General features: G+C 45.2%; 1 protein-coding gene and 1 non-coding gene across 5 annotated transcripts in view; both read right to left on the reverse strand.

Annotated features, from left to right (window-relative positions):
- Positions 1-277: 277 nt before the first annotated feature.
- LOC128893058 (probable JmjC domain-containing histone demethylation protein 2C) overlaps positions 278-16553 on the reverse strand; it is a 258691-nt gene continuing 242415 nt past the window's right edge. For 2 of the 4 annotated variants that reach the window (XM_054153793.1, XM_054153792.1), the window contains exons 10-18: positions 10942-11328; positions 8164-10338; positions 6666-6888; positions 5804-6213; positions 5512-5713; positions 5038-5186; positions 3408-4842; positions 3051-3306; positions 278-2964 (exon numbers count right to left, since the gene is read on the reverse strand). In XM_054153793.1, coding sequence (XP_054009768.1) covers positions 2652-2964; positions 3051-3306; positions 3408-4842; positions 5038-5186; positions 5512-5713; positions 5804-6213; positions 6666-6888; positions 8164-10338; positions 10942-11328 — 5550 coding nt within the window. In that variant the 3' untranslated portion in view covers positions 278-2651. The remainder of the gene's footprint in view (positions 2965-3050; positions 3307-3407; positions 4843-5037; positions 5187-5511; positions 5714-5803; positions 6214-6665; positions 6889-8163; positions 10339-10941; positions 11329-16553) is intronic. The other 2 variants (XM_054153794.1, XM_054153795.1) reach the window with 2 other exon arrangements.
- LOC128893138 (small nucleolar RNA SNORD36) lies at positions 4913-4986 on the reverse strand. The gene has a single exon (XR_008461261.1). It is a non-coding gene; the product is annotated as a small nucleolar RNA SNORD36 (small nucleolar RNA).

Here is a 16553-nt window from a genome sequence, read left to right on the forward strand (position 1 = left end):
TATCCTTCCGGAAGTTCGCTCAAAAAAACAACACACACATACACACGCTCGCGTTCACGCAAACGCAACATACAAGCAATCGTTTCGAAACGTACTCACTCTCTCATTTACACTACAACACTTGTTCGTAATCGTGCTTCTTTTTTTGCCGCGTAGTTCAGCAACATTTAAATATCGGTATTCTTCCGTAATAATTAATCGTAATAATGATAATAATTAATAATAATAATTAATAATGGTATAATAAACTATCTATCTACGCGTGTAAAGTGTATCCTTCTTTTTTTTTGTTGTTTGTCCATATTCGTGGAGTGTGTATCCCTTAATCCTAAGCTTCCTCGTATTTATATATGTATATATAAATGTATTTACATACACGTAGCGGAGAGAACAAATAATAGCTTTGTCTGCAGCAATAGTACGCAGAGCATGCTTTCCTTCTTTCCTTTCTATAACTTTATACATCATCATCATCGTCATCGTCATCGTCGTCGTCGTCGTCGCCATCGTCGTCATCGTCGTCATCGTCGTCATCGTCGTCATCGTCCTCGCTCGTGAATCAATAAGGGTACTTCTTCCATATTTTTTCTTGCTGTTCGTTACTTATTATTCCCGTAATATTAACGTTACTCTTATCGACACTAAGATATTTAAAAATTTACTCATTAAATATTATTTAATCAAGTCGTTGTATGCTAGACGAATGTTGAGATCAAAGAAATTGCGGGTTCCAGGATTCCAGTGATTTGTTCTTCGGGTTTCTTCTTCTTTGTCTTATTTCATAACGTCGGTCTCGAGAATTACCAGCCGCAGTGAACGTTTGACGATCGGTGAACGCGCAAATCGCGCAGCGTCACGCTAAATTAGATTCATCTGTCCTCGAAAGTTGCTGCCTTCCTCTTCTTTTCCTTTGTTAAGATCATCGAAACGGACGAACCGTGAACGTACAGTAATTGTTAGTACGTTCCCGCGTTAGGAGTTTAAAAAGATATAATTGGGGGAACACGATATCGACGAGGTCGGCGACAGTTTTCGAATTCAGACGTTGTGACGGAGCGCGTAGCGAATAACACTGATTCGTCGTCTTTATGTGAAAAGTTGAATGATAGGAACTCGGCTTCTCTCGTCTGTAGATTCTGCATGACTAAATCTGTTTCTTCGCGTTCATTTTTCTTCCATCATTTCCGTTTCCATCCTTTTCCCTACCTACGCGTACGATACACAACGTGCAAACACGCGAGAATGTTCACGTCGTTCAAAACATTGGCACTTCGAAAATCGTTACTCCTTCACACCTCGCGTTAAATAATGCTACTATAGTTATTAATTACAATACAATTAGAATATCGCTGTTCTATCGGACAGACAGTTCTTTATTTTCCGTGATTTGACAAAAATAACATGTTTTTCCCCTCCCTCGTTTTCACTTTTTTTTTCCGCGCACCCTTATTACTGGGTCATCACTGGGCCACATCAATCCAATCTATAAAAACGATAAATTCAACGAAGTCTATAAATCTCGATCGATCTAGTATCGCGCGAGGATAGCGTGTATCGATAGATTTTTAGCCTTGTTTTCCGTTTGTTATTTTTGTTCTGATGCCTCTGTTATAAACGACCATTATACAAACCTTTCGAACATACTTTGCACGGTATAGCCGATATATTTTTCAAAGAAGAAAGACAAACCGAAATCTCTGTATACGTATATCCCCCCCCCCCCCTCCCGGAAAACCACACTGCAACGAGATTATACACGTTAATGTTACTTGACGTGCAAGAACTCGAAATTTCTTAACATTTAACTGGACAGACGCAAATAACGGGTTATAGGCAGTGTTTTCACTCTTGCGCTCTTATCGCGTGGAACACAAGAATCTAGCGAGAAACATATATCGGCCATTCGGCAAAGCGCTTGCTTTCTCTTTTATCTTTTGTAATCGATACCAAAAGCACCAGATCACGAGAGCACGGTAACGGGATCGACAATTATCACTGATCCAGCTAACAATTTTTTAATCGACATCTAATTGCACAAAGGTACCTCTAGACAATCTTCTCGTAGTTACTATAGTAAGAATTCATTACACAATAAAGATCGATTATCTACATTTATATAATATAGACAGTATGTATTGAATACAGGCACGATATAAGTAATTACAAATAATGTATGATCCAAAGTCCTCCTCCTGGTATCACAATGGTAAATGGACGCCGCGGTGCGTTTTCGTGTGTCACCGGCTCCATACTTCAATGAAAATACTCGCGGGGACTTCATGTCCGCCAGCACACATTTACATAGAAAAAGGAAAAAGAAATATGTAAAAAGGAAATTCAAATGATACAACGAATAATCTCTCTCTCTCTCTCTTCCTCTCTCTCTCTCGTATCTCTATTCCTCCATTGGCTCAGCCAATACCGAAAAAGAAACTTTTGAGTTACTCGTCAAATATCACAACAAATTCTTGCACCTCGGTACAGGTTTCCGGAGCATCTTAAATTATTAGATCCACCCGTCATCCCGGTCTGATAAGACGTTCGGAAGAGCACGGAGGAGCGGCAACAGATTGCACTCGCTTGTTAGAGCGAGATTTTAGTCGAACAACGGATCAACAACGGTTCTTGCGACCGCGACAGGGGGCCTAGGGCTACGTCTCTTCCTTCTTTATTTCGTTGTTGGTCTTCGGTTTGGCAAGAGTCTCTTCCTTGATGTTTGCCAGTACGGTCAGGGAATCTTTCACGGCATGGTAGATGATGTTCTTGATCTGGAGCTTGTCCTCGTGATTTGTATGAGTGTCCGATAACGCACGGAACTCTTGCGTGAGATGGAAACAATGGGAAACATTCTCCGGCGATACAAAATCCTCTGCTACTTTTATACAATTGTGAAGATTACGAACTTGATGTGGCGCTCCGGCTGGCACGAATACTGCGTCACCTAGACACTGCACGATAGCGTATCTGCAACGAGGAAGAACAAATATTATTTCTCTAACTATGGACACTGGCGATAAACATGATCGACCGATCATCAAAATAATATTTACCCTTCGACGCCGTATTCGCGGTACAAGCGTTCTCGTAAAGGTCCGTCGAGATAGCAGCTCTGATCGTGAATAGGATCGTGATGAGGCTCTAAACGAGCCCCACGTTCCAGCGCTACAGCGTTCAATAAATCTCGAATCTTGTCGGCGTCTCGCGCTGCATAGATGTGCCACAATGCACCGGGTGCTTCACCGCGTTCGCGAACGCGTCGTCGCGTCAGGATATCACAGCCTGCTTCGTCTATCGCCCTCAGTGCTTCTGTAACGATCAAACATAATTTATTGTTAAATAAATTTTCATTTTAAAGTACAACTGTAGTTTACATATTTGATCAATATTCTGATCCTCTGTATACGTACCTTTGACATGTTCGTCGTTGTCGGTATCTTTCGGAATTCCAACGTAAACCATCACGTTAACGGCATCGGAAATATCTAGATGAAGATTAGTCGTACCCTTGTTCGGATGTAGCGCCGAACCATAAGCATTGTACATCTTAGGTCCCAGATCAGGTCTGACGAAGCAGTCCGGTAAACGACTAGCCAAATTTAACCTTCCGTTTCTATGTGTGTACTCTGACAATGGCAGAACTTTCATCAGATCGGCGAACCTTGATGGCAACAATTCGGCAAAATCTTCGCCAGGTGGCCAATCCTTCAATTTTAACAACATCGGATTCCCTCTCTCGTCCTTTAGTCTCTTGGAGAAGTGTTCGAATCCTTCCCAGAATTTGCGCATCGGCTGATTCGGTACCAGATTCCCAGTCATGCAGTTGATAAGATCGTTCTTCTCGTCGCCAAAGTCTCTGGCGAACGAATCCGGATGCCAGAGATCCATATCCAAAGCCTTGGCGACATCCGACACGATGACCGGCTGTCCGCGTTTCCATTGATCTTGAAATATTCTATAATTGTTGGGATTATTCGGATCGTTTAACCTGAGCAATTTTCCGTCGCAGAGCCACGAGTGCGGCACATCCGGGTAGAGACTTTTGCTTTCGGTGAGCGTCATGATTCTGATAGGTAACGGCTCTCTTCCTTTCTGTGTCCACTTGTACCTTCTCACGAAATGCTTCAACTCCCTTGGTTTCTCGTCGTCCAGTCCACCTTCCCTCTCCTTTTTCACACTATGTTCTATCACGCTGGATATCACCTCATCCAGCGTGTCCATTTTCGATTTCTTGCCAGACTTTGCGACGTTGTTCGGCGCATTGTTTCCAGACGCGGCGTTAACGTTTCCGGAATTATTTGTCGGCGAATTTGATCTAGAGCCGTTTCCGTTCGACTTGTGGGAAGGCCGGATAAGCAATTCCCGCAAAGTCGAGTAATTGCCATCCCGATCTTCGTCCGAATCTGAGCTCGAAGCGCTTTCGTTCTTGTCCTGATTCTGTAACGCTACGTCCGCTAGCCAATTTAACGGCGAGTTCTTATCCTCTCCGTTTGTTTTATTCTCCGACGATCCGTTCGATTCGTTCATTTTCTTCTCCTCTTTGATCTCCTGCTTAACGTTCCCGTTCAGAACCGGCATCGTGTCACCCTTTATCATGTTGCGAAGATACTCGTTGGCAGATGTTTGAACAACCAACGAACAACCGCAGTGTTGAGGTATTCCCCACTCTGCTCGACACTCGTGAAGTCGTTGTCCGAGACGGATCAAGCTATCACCAGCGATAATTTGCGTGAGCATCAGGCGTTCGGGTTCGTGTACTTGTCTGTTGGTGCACAACAACCACGAAAAGTCGTCCCTGTCCTTTCCACTTTCACCCCAGATCTTGATCGTTCCATTTTTGCGACCCTATTAATATTTCAATATTTGGTTAAATTTTTGCGATTCGAAATCGAAGATCTATCGAGTAACATTGACTGTAATTTCAGTGTTAAAAAGCTCGATATATATTATATCATGGGTTTTCAATTAATTATTTTACATCACGTATTAGTTGCACTGCGAAAGAATATAGAGATACATGAGAATTACAAACGTCCTTACCTTGTAACAATCGATGCACACAACGAAACCGCATTTACCGCAAGCCCAGTGGTAATTGAAAAGGGTTGTTTCGCAAACGTCGCACATCTCTCGAACGCCTTGAACCACTCGTTTCCAAGCTACCGTTCCGTCTACAAGTCCCGAATTCGCTGTCAAGGTGAAGAAACAATCGATACGCAAAGCGTTAAATCATGCGATCAAAGGAAATTGAAAAAAGCAAACGTATGAATATGTAGATACATGCGATAGAACAAAAATTTCGATGTGAGTTTATTCGATGTATTATTAAGTTACACGGATATAATAACGATAGTTTATCCTTTATTTTTCCAACATTAAAATTATGAATCATGCGTAAATAGATGTAAAGAGAGATATACATTTTTTCGCGGTGTATCGTGAAGTGTAAGAGAACTACTTTGATCGATCGATAATTGCGTAGGTTTTTTTTATTGGATATCGAACAATATTTACCTTCTGCCTTGTGCTGTTGAAGAGCATCTTTTTCTTGATGCAGGAGATCGCAAAACTGATCGCCAACTTGACGAAGCAATCTGTGAGCCATCTCCAGGTCTAAGTCTTCCTTGTCTCCTTTCTCTTTATCATTCTTGTCGGATTTCTCATCTTTCTTCGTATCCGAACTCTCTTTTCCTGGTAACCATAATCGAAGATCTACCTGTAACATCAAAACGACAACGGCTGTTCGCTTTATTCCTGTAAAACTCCGTCTTGGATTTAAAATAATACTCCAATTCTACGTATGTACCTCGGACGCGTCCTTGTGCGGATCGCTGAATCCTGCTATAGCCAATTGTCCATTTTTGGTGTACCGTAATCTACGGAATGCATAAAATCTGCAGAAAATATTTTGTGGAAGATTTTTTGAGCGCTGGTGCGGTGTCCATCTGCACTCACGACATTTTGCCAATTTTGCTGCGACTTCGAAGCAAGCGCCGTCTTGCAACCAGCTGTCACCAGTTTTCTTTAGTTGTGATATCGGAGGTCTACGAAAGGGATCACCCCTGCCGCCGCTTCCCCCTGGCCCATTGTTACCACCGCTTGCACTGTCGTCTCTACGTTCTTTCTTCTGACGAGGTTGTTGATCTTCTCCTCCTATTTCATTACCTTTCGTAGTCTTTGGTCTTCTACCTCGCTTCCTGGGTTCCTTATTATTTCCTATTAAACAAAGAATGGGATCTATTTAAACATCATTGGCTAATGCTACCCTTAGATGTCTATGTAAATGATATGTATATATTCAGTGTTAAAAAGCTCGTGATATTATCTTTCATAGACATCAATTTTTATTTGTCATCAGTTTTGCAATTGTATCGAAATATGGATAAATACACGTATTCTAAAAAACAGGGTAAGCGCGTAAAGCAGGATTGCAAAGGTTCCAAGAGCTCTGAGAACCTAAAACGTATATCGGGACAATTTGGCGTATGTTTTAAATCTAAGAAAATAAAAGAAAGTTTACTGTAATAGTTTCCAAAATTGTTTAGGTTCTCGAGCAGCTCTATGGAAGGAGGAAGCATACGACCATGGAACGCGGACCACTTACCCTGCAAGCAAATAGTTAGTTCACCTGATGGGAAGTCCATTTACAAGAAGCTACGTCAACTAACCGTTTCCCGAGGAATTGTTGGAATTGGCCGTTGTATGTCGCACCCTCGATGCAGGTTGAACGGAACCCAACTGTTCGCTGGTGTCGCTAGCAGAACCTGCTTCGCTCTCGTTGCTAGATTCGCTGCCTACACCAGCTCCTCCGCCTTGCTTGTCTTCTTTTCTTCTCCGCTGATCTTCCGCGGTAGTTTGCTGCCTCCGTGCGGCGCCCTTCTTTCGTTTTACCTACCACAGGGCACAGATTATTAAGTAGTCAGGAAGTTCATGCTCTTGCCGAAACTACTGCCAAAAAACTACCAACTTATGTCTTCTGCTTTAGTACTATCGTAATTATTACCATAAAAACATTGCATGCATCGTAGATTTAAATTATAATCGGAGTCAAAATTGAAAGAAAAAAACCGATCAATAGACCATGCTTGGAGAAAAAGTTTACGTGTACTAATTATTTATATTTTTAGTAAGTATACGATTGCTTCATCGAAGATTATTAACACGAAAGGATTCAACGACGATAAATGAAAGCAAATACTTGTTACAAGAATTGACGAGAGCAATTGTTCTCGTCTAGGCAGAAAGAGGTTATGTTTCCTCGAAAGAGAAATATTTTTAGTTAAAAGTATTTCGTATATTACCATGTTTAACCATAGAGAACCACAATCCTCGCGCAATTCATAAGAACACGTCAAACACATATATTTGTACCGAGACTCGATTAATTTGTGCAAAACAAACTACGCAGATACACGGCAGGGAAACCGCCTTTCTACTTGTGGCTCGTGTTATCAAAATGGCGTCGAACGAAGCGGAAAATTCAAATACCGAATCGAATTACAAGACTCAACGGGTACGTGTTTATTTTGAATTTGTGAACTTTCTGTCTATTCGAAAAGCAAGACATTAAATTAATCTCGATTCGTTTGTAAAATTCTACGAAAATGCCAGCATATACTAAAGTAATTTGATATTAAAATTGTATATATAATTTACATAAAGAAAGAGAAGAGAAACTTTTTGAAGAATAAATATATCTTTCTGTAGGTTCTTTACGTACTGATTGAAACCTGAGTAATATCGAATCTAAGTGGTGTAATTAAGTAATATATTCGACACAGAAAATAAAGAAAGGCTGAGGATCAATAGAAATGCAATCGTACAGGGTGGCCCGTAGAAATGAAAAAGATACGGGATAAACGTATGTGCATGCAAAGTACAGAGTTGTGCTTATCTGTTAAATCGACACACTGTACATAAACATGACCTATTTACAGGAACTGGTTATCAATGAGATACAATCTATTTGCACATGCAACACTAGTAACGCAACACGTGCAACGGTGAAATCACAGCTTTCCTAGATTTAAACATTTGACCTTGGAAAACCAAGACTACTGTGCACGGTGTTTCGTAACGTATGTAAAAATATTTTTGTCAATTTATCAGAAGACGCATGACGTTACGAAACACCCTACGGATACGATCTACGATCCATATAGATACCTTGGGTGGCTTCCTTTTCGGCGGCGACTTCCTTTCCGGGTCGCTGCTGGACGAATCTTCTTGCAAGTTTTTCGAGTCGGTGGCGTGTCCGTTGAGAGACTCCTTGTTCGCCGTTTTGCGTGCGCTTTTCGCGGTCACCTTGCTCTTATTGATACTATTCACCGCCATGCTACCGATATTATGGATAGAGTTCACGGCGCTGGGCAAACACGTAGTGGTCGCGTTGGTATTGTTCGACGAGGCGTCGCGTTCTTTATTGGTGAGCGGTTGCGAGGGTGCTTGGGAAATGTTGAGGGGTAAGGTGACGCACGAGCCGCTACCGACGACGCCGGTGGTGTCCTCCGTGCCATCTTCGCCGGAATGCCTCTGTAGCCAGGCCTTCTTCAACTTGTGAACAGGGTAACTGGTACTGCTGGGTGGTCTGGGTGCTGGACTGTTGGACTTTTCGCTGTCCACCGTGGTAGGGTTGGTTTTGGCTGGGGTGCCGGGTGCACTTGGTGCTGGACTCGGAGCCGTAGAAGGTGCAGGGCTGGGAATGGGCGCTGGGCTAGGCGCGGCGCTGATCGTGGGGTTCAGGGAGCCTACGCTGCCCGTGCTGGCGGGTCTGACGGATCCGTCACCACTGGCCGTTCTAGGCGCTGGACTGACCGCTGTCACGGTTCGTTCTTGCATCTGGGCATTAGGTTGCGCCAACAGAGCTGCCGTGTTGACCACGGTGGTGATCGAGGTGGCGGCCGAGGCGATCAACGGACTCGGCTCGCTCACTCTGGAGAGAACAGGTGGCCCTACACACTGCAGAGACAACGGTTGGGGTTCCTCGGTTCTGCGTTTCTTGTAGACTTCGAGCGACACCGGTTGCCCGGGGTTATTTTCCGCCAACAGAGGCGTCGGTGCCTTCCTCTTCGGCGACCCAGACCTCTCGACGCCGAGGTCGAGCGGCTGCGTCTGGAAGGAGGTGTTCATCTGGGGCTGCGAGTGCTGCACCGGTTGGCCTGGTTGCTGGTGAGGACTGGTGTGATGAGCGGGGTGAGCGATGGGCCTGGAGAGAGGTGCCGAGGCGGCGGTAGGAGGAGAACCGTGAAGAGGTGGCGGTAGCTTGGCAGCTTGCATGGACCCGGGAAAACCCCTTGGGTCGTAGACGGATCTGCTGTGAGCGGGCGGCGGCAGAGGCGGTGGTGGCGCCCCGTGATGATGAGGCACTTGCTGGTAAGGCGAGCTGCCGGCTTTCGACGTGAGAGGAATAGGTGCGGCTACCGCTGGTTCCGAGGCTCTGCAGACCGGGGTACCCGTCATGATCCCGGAATTGGGTTTACCGTAGATGTGAGGTGGCGCTGGACTGCTGACTTTCGGCTTCGAGCCCGCCGGCGTGGCGTAATGCGAGGTCGGCGAGGCCGTGGGCGGATGAGGATGTGGATACGGATACGAGGACTTCGCGGTGGCGTAGGGTAGACCTGGTTCCGGCCTGGTGAGATAACGCGGTTCGGGTGGCGACGGATGAGGTGGTTGATGAGGATGCTGAGCGTGCGGTGACTGTCGATTGTGCGAGTGCGGTGGATGCCCGTGTGGGCTGGGTAACTGTGTCGCAGTGGTAGGCCCGCTACTGCTCCTGTGGTGGCCCTGAGGTATGCTCTTCGACGCCTGTAAGCCAGCATCCAGGTGATGAAGGTGGTGAGGACTTTGGGTGGGACTTCTGTACTCGTACGGCTTGTGCTGCGGGGCCACCGATTGAACGTTCAGATAGGGCATGATCTTCGGGCTCGGCGAGTGTTGCTGCGATGTTGGCACCTTCGGCAGCTCTCGGCCCTCGTTCTTTACTATCACCGAACTCTTGTGGTCCTGAAGAAGCGACGGCGGATTCTGCATCACCTCCCTCCCGTGATGGTCCCTCTCGAGTCCCCCGGCCAGCCCGCTTTTGCTCTGCATAGACTTGTGCGGTTGGCCCACGTCGCTCTTCACCTTGATGTCGTGCATGTACGACGATTGCGGTTGATACGCCGAGTAGCTAAACAGGCCCACGTTTGGCTCCACCTTTGGCAGAGAGCTATGCGACGGCCCTACCACCGACGGCGGTTTCTCGTGAAGACTACCGACTGGTAGCGACGACTTCGAGGTCCTCGAGTGCGCCGGTGGGGGTGGGTAGTCGACTTTGCCAGGTACGCTCGACGGTCGGGACACCTGAAGAAAACGACGTCGATTAAACACCGCTCAAGTGATTGTAAATTAAACACTCTTTAAAATTGTCAAGCTTGTAGATCAAGCACTCTTTAAAATATACGAACGTTACTTTGAACTTGAACACCGTACATTAGGTAGACTGGAAAGTAACGTCGTTTTTGCAATTTTAAATCCTTGTTTATCACTCAACAGCTCGTTGATTTTGATCGGTCATTGAAAATTTGCAGACTAGATGACTGTTGATAACTAGGGCGATTACATAATTGCTTAAAAATAGAAATTTACGTAGGATGTGGTTGAGAGAGTGCCGAAAAAGGCGGTTCGTACTCTAAAACTATTTATTAACAATAATAATAATAATAATAATGAATATGGCGAATAAGTGTGAATTCTTTTCCCGTCGCGACGCGTAAGGTTTCGATTCCCATTAACACACGCCCACTCTCGTCTGCACTACTCGCCTGCACTATGCCGCATGCATCTACGCATAACATTCCCTCATTTAACAAAAATTTGTTTGAATTTAATGTAAAAGGAACGACGTTACTTTCCAGTCTACCTAATATTTTTATTTCGCTCGATATCTCAAGGATGTACACGTACCTGTTGAGTTTGGGGTGCAGTGGCTGCATAGTAAGCAGCCCTCTGCTGAGCAGCAACATGATCCCTGGCCTCGGCTTGTCTGTGCAGTCTCTCGGCCGCGACCAGGTGTTCCCTTATTCCCATGTTCTCGGTTTCTCGTTGTCTCTGCTCCCTGGCGTCCCTTTCTCTCGCTTCGCGTTCCCGTTCCTCTCTTTCGCGTTGCTGTTGTTGCGCCACGGTGGCTGGATGCGCGCTCGTCGCGCCTGCTCCCGGATGATGATGGCCCACGTGCGCCGTCATCCCTGAATGAGGCGCGGTGTGTGCCCTGCTGCCAGGAGGCGGCAGAGAGATAAACGTATTCCACCCCATCGAGGTCGACTGCATATTTCTCTGTGGAACATAAGACACCTACTTCGATAAAGACTGCCAATCGGTTTCGCGACGTCTTACTTCTACGATACAATAGATGACAAATAAAAACTATGCGTAGCGATTTGGTAATTTTCAACTTCTCACGGATTCTTTGACAAAGAAAATCTTTTGGTCCCCCACATAGTGGAATTTCTTTGTCTAAACGAGCTTTGGGGTGCAGTGGCTGCATAGTAAGACACCTACTTCGATAAAGACTGCCAATCGGTTTCGCGACGAGTCTTACTTCTACGATACAATAGATGACAAATAAAAACTATGCGAAGCGATTTGGTAATTTTTCGCGCTTCAACTTTTCACGGATTCTTTGACAAAGAAAATCTTTTGGTCCCCCACATAGTGGAATTTCTTTGTCTAAAAGAGCTTCGTCTAAGAGCCTGAACAGTTTAACGTATAGAACATTTTTTTAGACTTTGCCTTCTCTTCGTGCAAACATTCCCACGATTTCGACGAGGAGAAAGCACCGAGATGCGCTGACGTGAACATTTCGTGAGGTTCGACGGCAAAATACGTGTTTATTTTAAGCCTGCTTATTTTTAACCCTCTCGCAGCGGGTGCTACGGCTGGTTGCCGACATCCACGGCGAGATTTCGTTCTCGTTCCAGGGTTGCTCTCCCTCTCGAATGTGTCTTCGCGCGGTGGTGGTCGCGACTTTCGTCCATTGCGCGATTGCGTAATTATCGAGAATTCGAAACAGAGAAGAACGGGCGAGTATTTCTTTCGTCTAAGCAATTACGCGCCAGTTGTCTTATCGTCTCTTATTGATATGCGCGCCGTATGAGCGAGAGTATTATGTACAACTTGCGAAACCGATAACGACCATCTGCGTGACGGGGATTTTCCACGTGTAGACGTTCTAATCCGGTAAGCGGAGTCTGAAGATCTCCGTCGGATTTTCATCTACGCAATCGATCTAAAACCTAAACGCGAGACGATCGAGATCCACCGGTTTAACTCTATCGGAATCGGTAATAGTCGATGGCTAGCGGAGGTCTGGTCAAAATTCTAATTTGGATAAAGAATGGATCACGGAACGAAATATCTTATGGACGAACAAACAAACACCCTAAATAAATCGCTGTACAGAGTTTTTAATTCGTGATCCGTTACTCGAACAGTATTTGCCTATCTCGGATGGTTAGTCGAGCAATGTGCGATCCACGAATGCTTGTAATCGTTTCATCCAGCAAAGCTGCTAACCGGGTCTATCGCGGCAACAGTTTGCCAGGAACGCGATTGCGTAGGCGTTGTAGTCGATATCGGTGTTATCGCAAGCTGGTCGCTTCTAAGGGAATCCGATAATCCGTTGTCGGTGTTGACATTCCAATCGTTTGATTGCATTATCCACCGCGGGTGTGCCTGCAAACGGCCTAGTTTCGAGCCGAGCAACAATTGTTTCCAACGATCCACGATCTCGTTAACACTTTAACTACCGGCCCATTTCGAGGCAGTTTACAATTTAGAAGAGGTGCTTCGCGCAATCGAAATTAACTGGGAATGTTTATAAGACCGATTTCTATTTAACGAGATGTCATGCCGTCTATGAAAATGCACTTACTTTTATCTACGTAGACAAATAGCCACGTCGCATCAATAATAGTCTACGAATACCGAAACAAACAGTTCTCGGTGCTGCCAAAACACGTGACGCAGATCAGAGAGAATTGCAGTCAACGAGTTATCGGGCCTTAACACCGATAAAATAAACTGCGAACAGCACCCGTGACTCAGCGACGCGACGCGCGTAAGGCTGCGGTTCTTGAAACTTTGGATTTCGATACTTTAGCCGAGGTTAGGTCACGATTTTTCAACACGGTCCTCTTCTAGCGACTCCAGACAAAATTCTCTACCTGACCATATTGCTAACGTACAACTCCAATTTTCAAACGTTACACTCCATCGTAACTAAAACGAGTCAAGCATGTCAAGTTTCAGGTTTTCAAGCAATAACGCGAGGAATCTTTTTTCCTCGATGCACCGATCGGAATTCCTTGCGGGCTTGCTAGCTCGCGAGGAAAAACCACGCGCTTGCACGGTGTTTTTCCCGAGGATCGTGTCAAGGTCGGACTAACGGGTCGCGAGAAAAGATGCATCGATGATAATCGAGGTAAGAGAGAAGGCACGTCGAGAACAGAGACCGCTGATCTAATTATAGTCTCGTCCCAGAAGAAGATTTACTATGCTAATCGAGTCGAACGAGCAAATGTCAAGCCACGTGTTCTGTTTACCCCGTTACTCGCGTCATCGTTCAGCAGCGACGAAACAGGAAATTCTTTCAGATCTCGAGCATTCCTGAAATACTCGATGACGAAGTCGAAGGATAAACGCTCCGACCTCGGCGTGGATCTTTCCTAGGAATGAGTTCTTTATGGAGGAATGCCATCGACGAATGGAAGCCACGAATGTCGAGGTGTTTTATGTGACATCGTATCGCGGATATAACAAGGTAAAGCAATCGAGGCTTCCAGGTGTAAGCTTCGTCCTTCAGGAATGCGATCTCTATTAGTGTCTCGTTTGACCCTTGAATCATGAACCTTGAACCTATCTAACGAAACTATCGACCATCTCACTCGAAGCACACTTGGTAGTCTCGATTAGTATCAGACAAATTCGATCGATAACCGAGACATGATCGTGCCGGATAGGATCGTCTGCTGGGAATAAGCTCTAGGGCCGAGTGAATCGCGAATCCGTGGCGAAGCAGACCGAAGAACAAAAAGGAGATTAAGCGTCACGGGTTAAGAGTTCAGGAAGAGAAAGTCAACGAACCAATGGCAGCAGCCAGTCTCTGATTGAGCCTGAATGCCGTGTTCTGGCTTTTGATTACGCGCAATCGCTTGGATTCGCCCGCCCGCCCCCTCCTCCCCCTCCCCCTCGCCGATCCCGCGCGTGTCTCGCGCCTTTAACGAGCGTTTTACGAGCTTTTGTCCCGCGACTCCTTCTCGCGCTGCACCTTTTGTCGGGAATGCGATATGCGCGCATAAAACGCAACCGTATAATGCCGTTGCGGATGGACGAAACGCGAACGGAATCACGGCTGATACACGGACAGAGACAGGCAAAGTTTTATTCTTTTGCTCGTTCATCGTGGAACGCTTCAATTTTGTAATAATCAAAAGTTGAAATTTACGAGAAATTCTAGAAGACCGTACACCTTCACAGTACACCTTCGAGTAATTTGAAAAGTCCTAAATTAGATCAGGCTACACAAGGCGTACGAGAATAAAAAAAAAAAATCCGATCCGCCACGTCGTTCATTCCATAACTATTTTCTGCGTGAATATTTATACGATGAAAGGTATGCGACAGATAGTTTATCGACGAGCCGGCGCGTCGGCTATTTTTAACGCGAGCGTAAATTAAAACCGTGCTCGTTTTATCGATTACGATGTCATGCGAGCGGTATTCACCGGGACGCTCTTTAACGTCACGCTTTTTAAACGTGCATCAATTTGCCGGGCGTTTCGCAAGAAGCGCACCGGCTTAACGAGCACAACGATTCCACGCCGTGCGAATCCCGAGCGAGTTTAGCCAGTCAGCCTGAGTCATCGCGCGCGGACACGTCTTGTCGGACGCCGCGATCGAGAGCCGAGTGTACGCGTTAACATCGCCGATGCGTATCGTGCTAGAAACACTGATACGTCGATGCCTGTGTAACGCCAGAAGGCCGAATCTATCGCGCGACTGCAGCCACTCGCTCGCAGATAAGAGAGAAAGGAATCGAGCGAGCGATTCGGACGTTTCGATTAACCCTTTGCGCTCGTGTGGCGCCTCTGGGGCGACATATGTAATTAAAAAGTGATTTTTTTTGAAGGTACAATAGCAATTTTATTTATTTCAGGATACAGGTAATTATTAACACGTTTACTGCCGGACTGACTCCCAAGGGAATGCCTACAGGGTTAAAAATTGTGTATCGAGACAGTTGTAAACTAACGCATCTGACATTTGTCGTGCTACTTATTTTTGTATCGTCGTTCAAATCTACGAATTCTATTCAGACTTATTTTCATTGATACATTAGCTCTTAAAATGAACTGCTGAAGTTCCTTAGCGAAAATCTCTGTCACCCATACGTGGGTGACGTGGCGTTCAACGTGTTAATTGAAATGATGATACATTGAGTCACGAATGTTCGTAGATGTTTCTTCTCGAAATAGAGTTTTTCGTTTTACTATAAAAAAAATGTCTCGAACGCAAAGGGTTAACCCTATGGGATGAATACAACGCTTGTCTAGTGTTCAGATGCGTCTAGTTCCGTAGAAACAATTTCTCGTAATTTTTTAATGAATATTAGAATGATTAAACTTCTGATTCGAATCGATTGTTCTCGTAGTTTGAGTCGAAAACGTTTCATCGGAGCCTCGAATTCCGTCGGTGCAGCGTAGACGCAACACTTTCGGAGATCAAAGCGTCAAATATAATGGGAAGCGGAGGACCAACGCGGAATATCCACTTATAACACGCGACCGAAATATCCCCGACGTAAATGACGAGAGAAGAAAATTTTCTCAGCCACGAAGATAGTTCTACTTCTCTAGCGTTCTACGATATACAGGGTGTACCACTGGAATCGTAGGTATCTTCGAAACCACAACACGTGGAAAGAATAATGAAATAATAATTCTTTGAGTCGTCAACCGATGGGATTGCTCGAAGAATCATTGTATTAGGTTGTCCCAAAAGTTTCTTTCGCTTTATTAATAAGTAATACACGCACAATAGTTTATGGTTTATGTTACATTACTGAATTGTGCACGATTCATTTTGCTCCATTACAACATGAATATCTATGAAATTAGATCGTCTATTTCTATAAACACGAGCACAGAAAATAATTGAGTGCAACTCGCGAAAGAAACTTTCGGAACAACCCAATATTATTTTTCCCACGAGCGAGGAATGCATAAAATCGATGCCAACTTTTTCGACGATGGAAGTGCAGAGGAGAAGCGAAGGTCAACGCTTCGAAAATATTCGCAAGATTTAAACGAGGCGCTCCGCAAGTTAATAAAAATTCTCCAACAAAAATAGCGCGAAGGAAACGCGCGAAAATGTGTCTCGACGACGAGGAAACTCGTCGAATAAACTCGCGTTGGCCGGGCTATAAGCATTTATTAAAAATTCAACGAGTTCGCGACTTGGAATGCCCGTCTATCTTCCTCGGTGCGATTTCCAATGAATTGACACGAAGATTCGTTTGA

This window comes from Hylaeus anthracinus, unplaced genomic scaffold (genome assembly GCF_026225885.1).
Source record: "Hylaeus anthracinus isolate JK02 unplaced genomic scaffold, UHH_iyHylAnth1.0_haploid 2, whole genome shotgun sequence".
In the NCBI taxonomy this organism is placed as follows: Eukaryota; Metazoa; Arthropoda; class Insecta; order Hymenoptera; family Colletidae; genus Hylaeus; species Hylaeus anthracinus.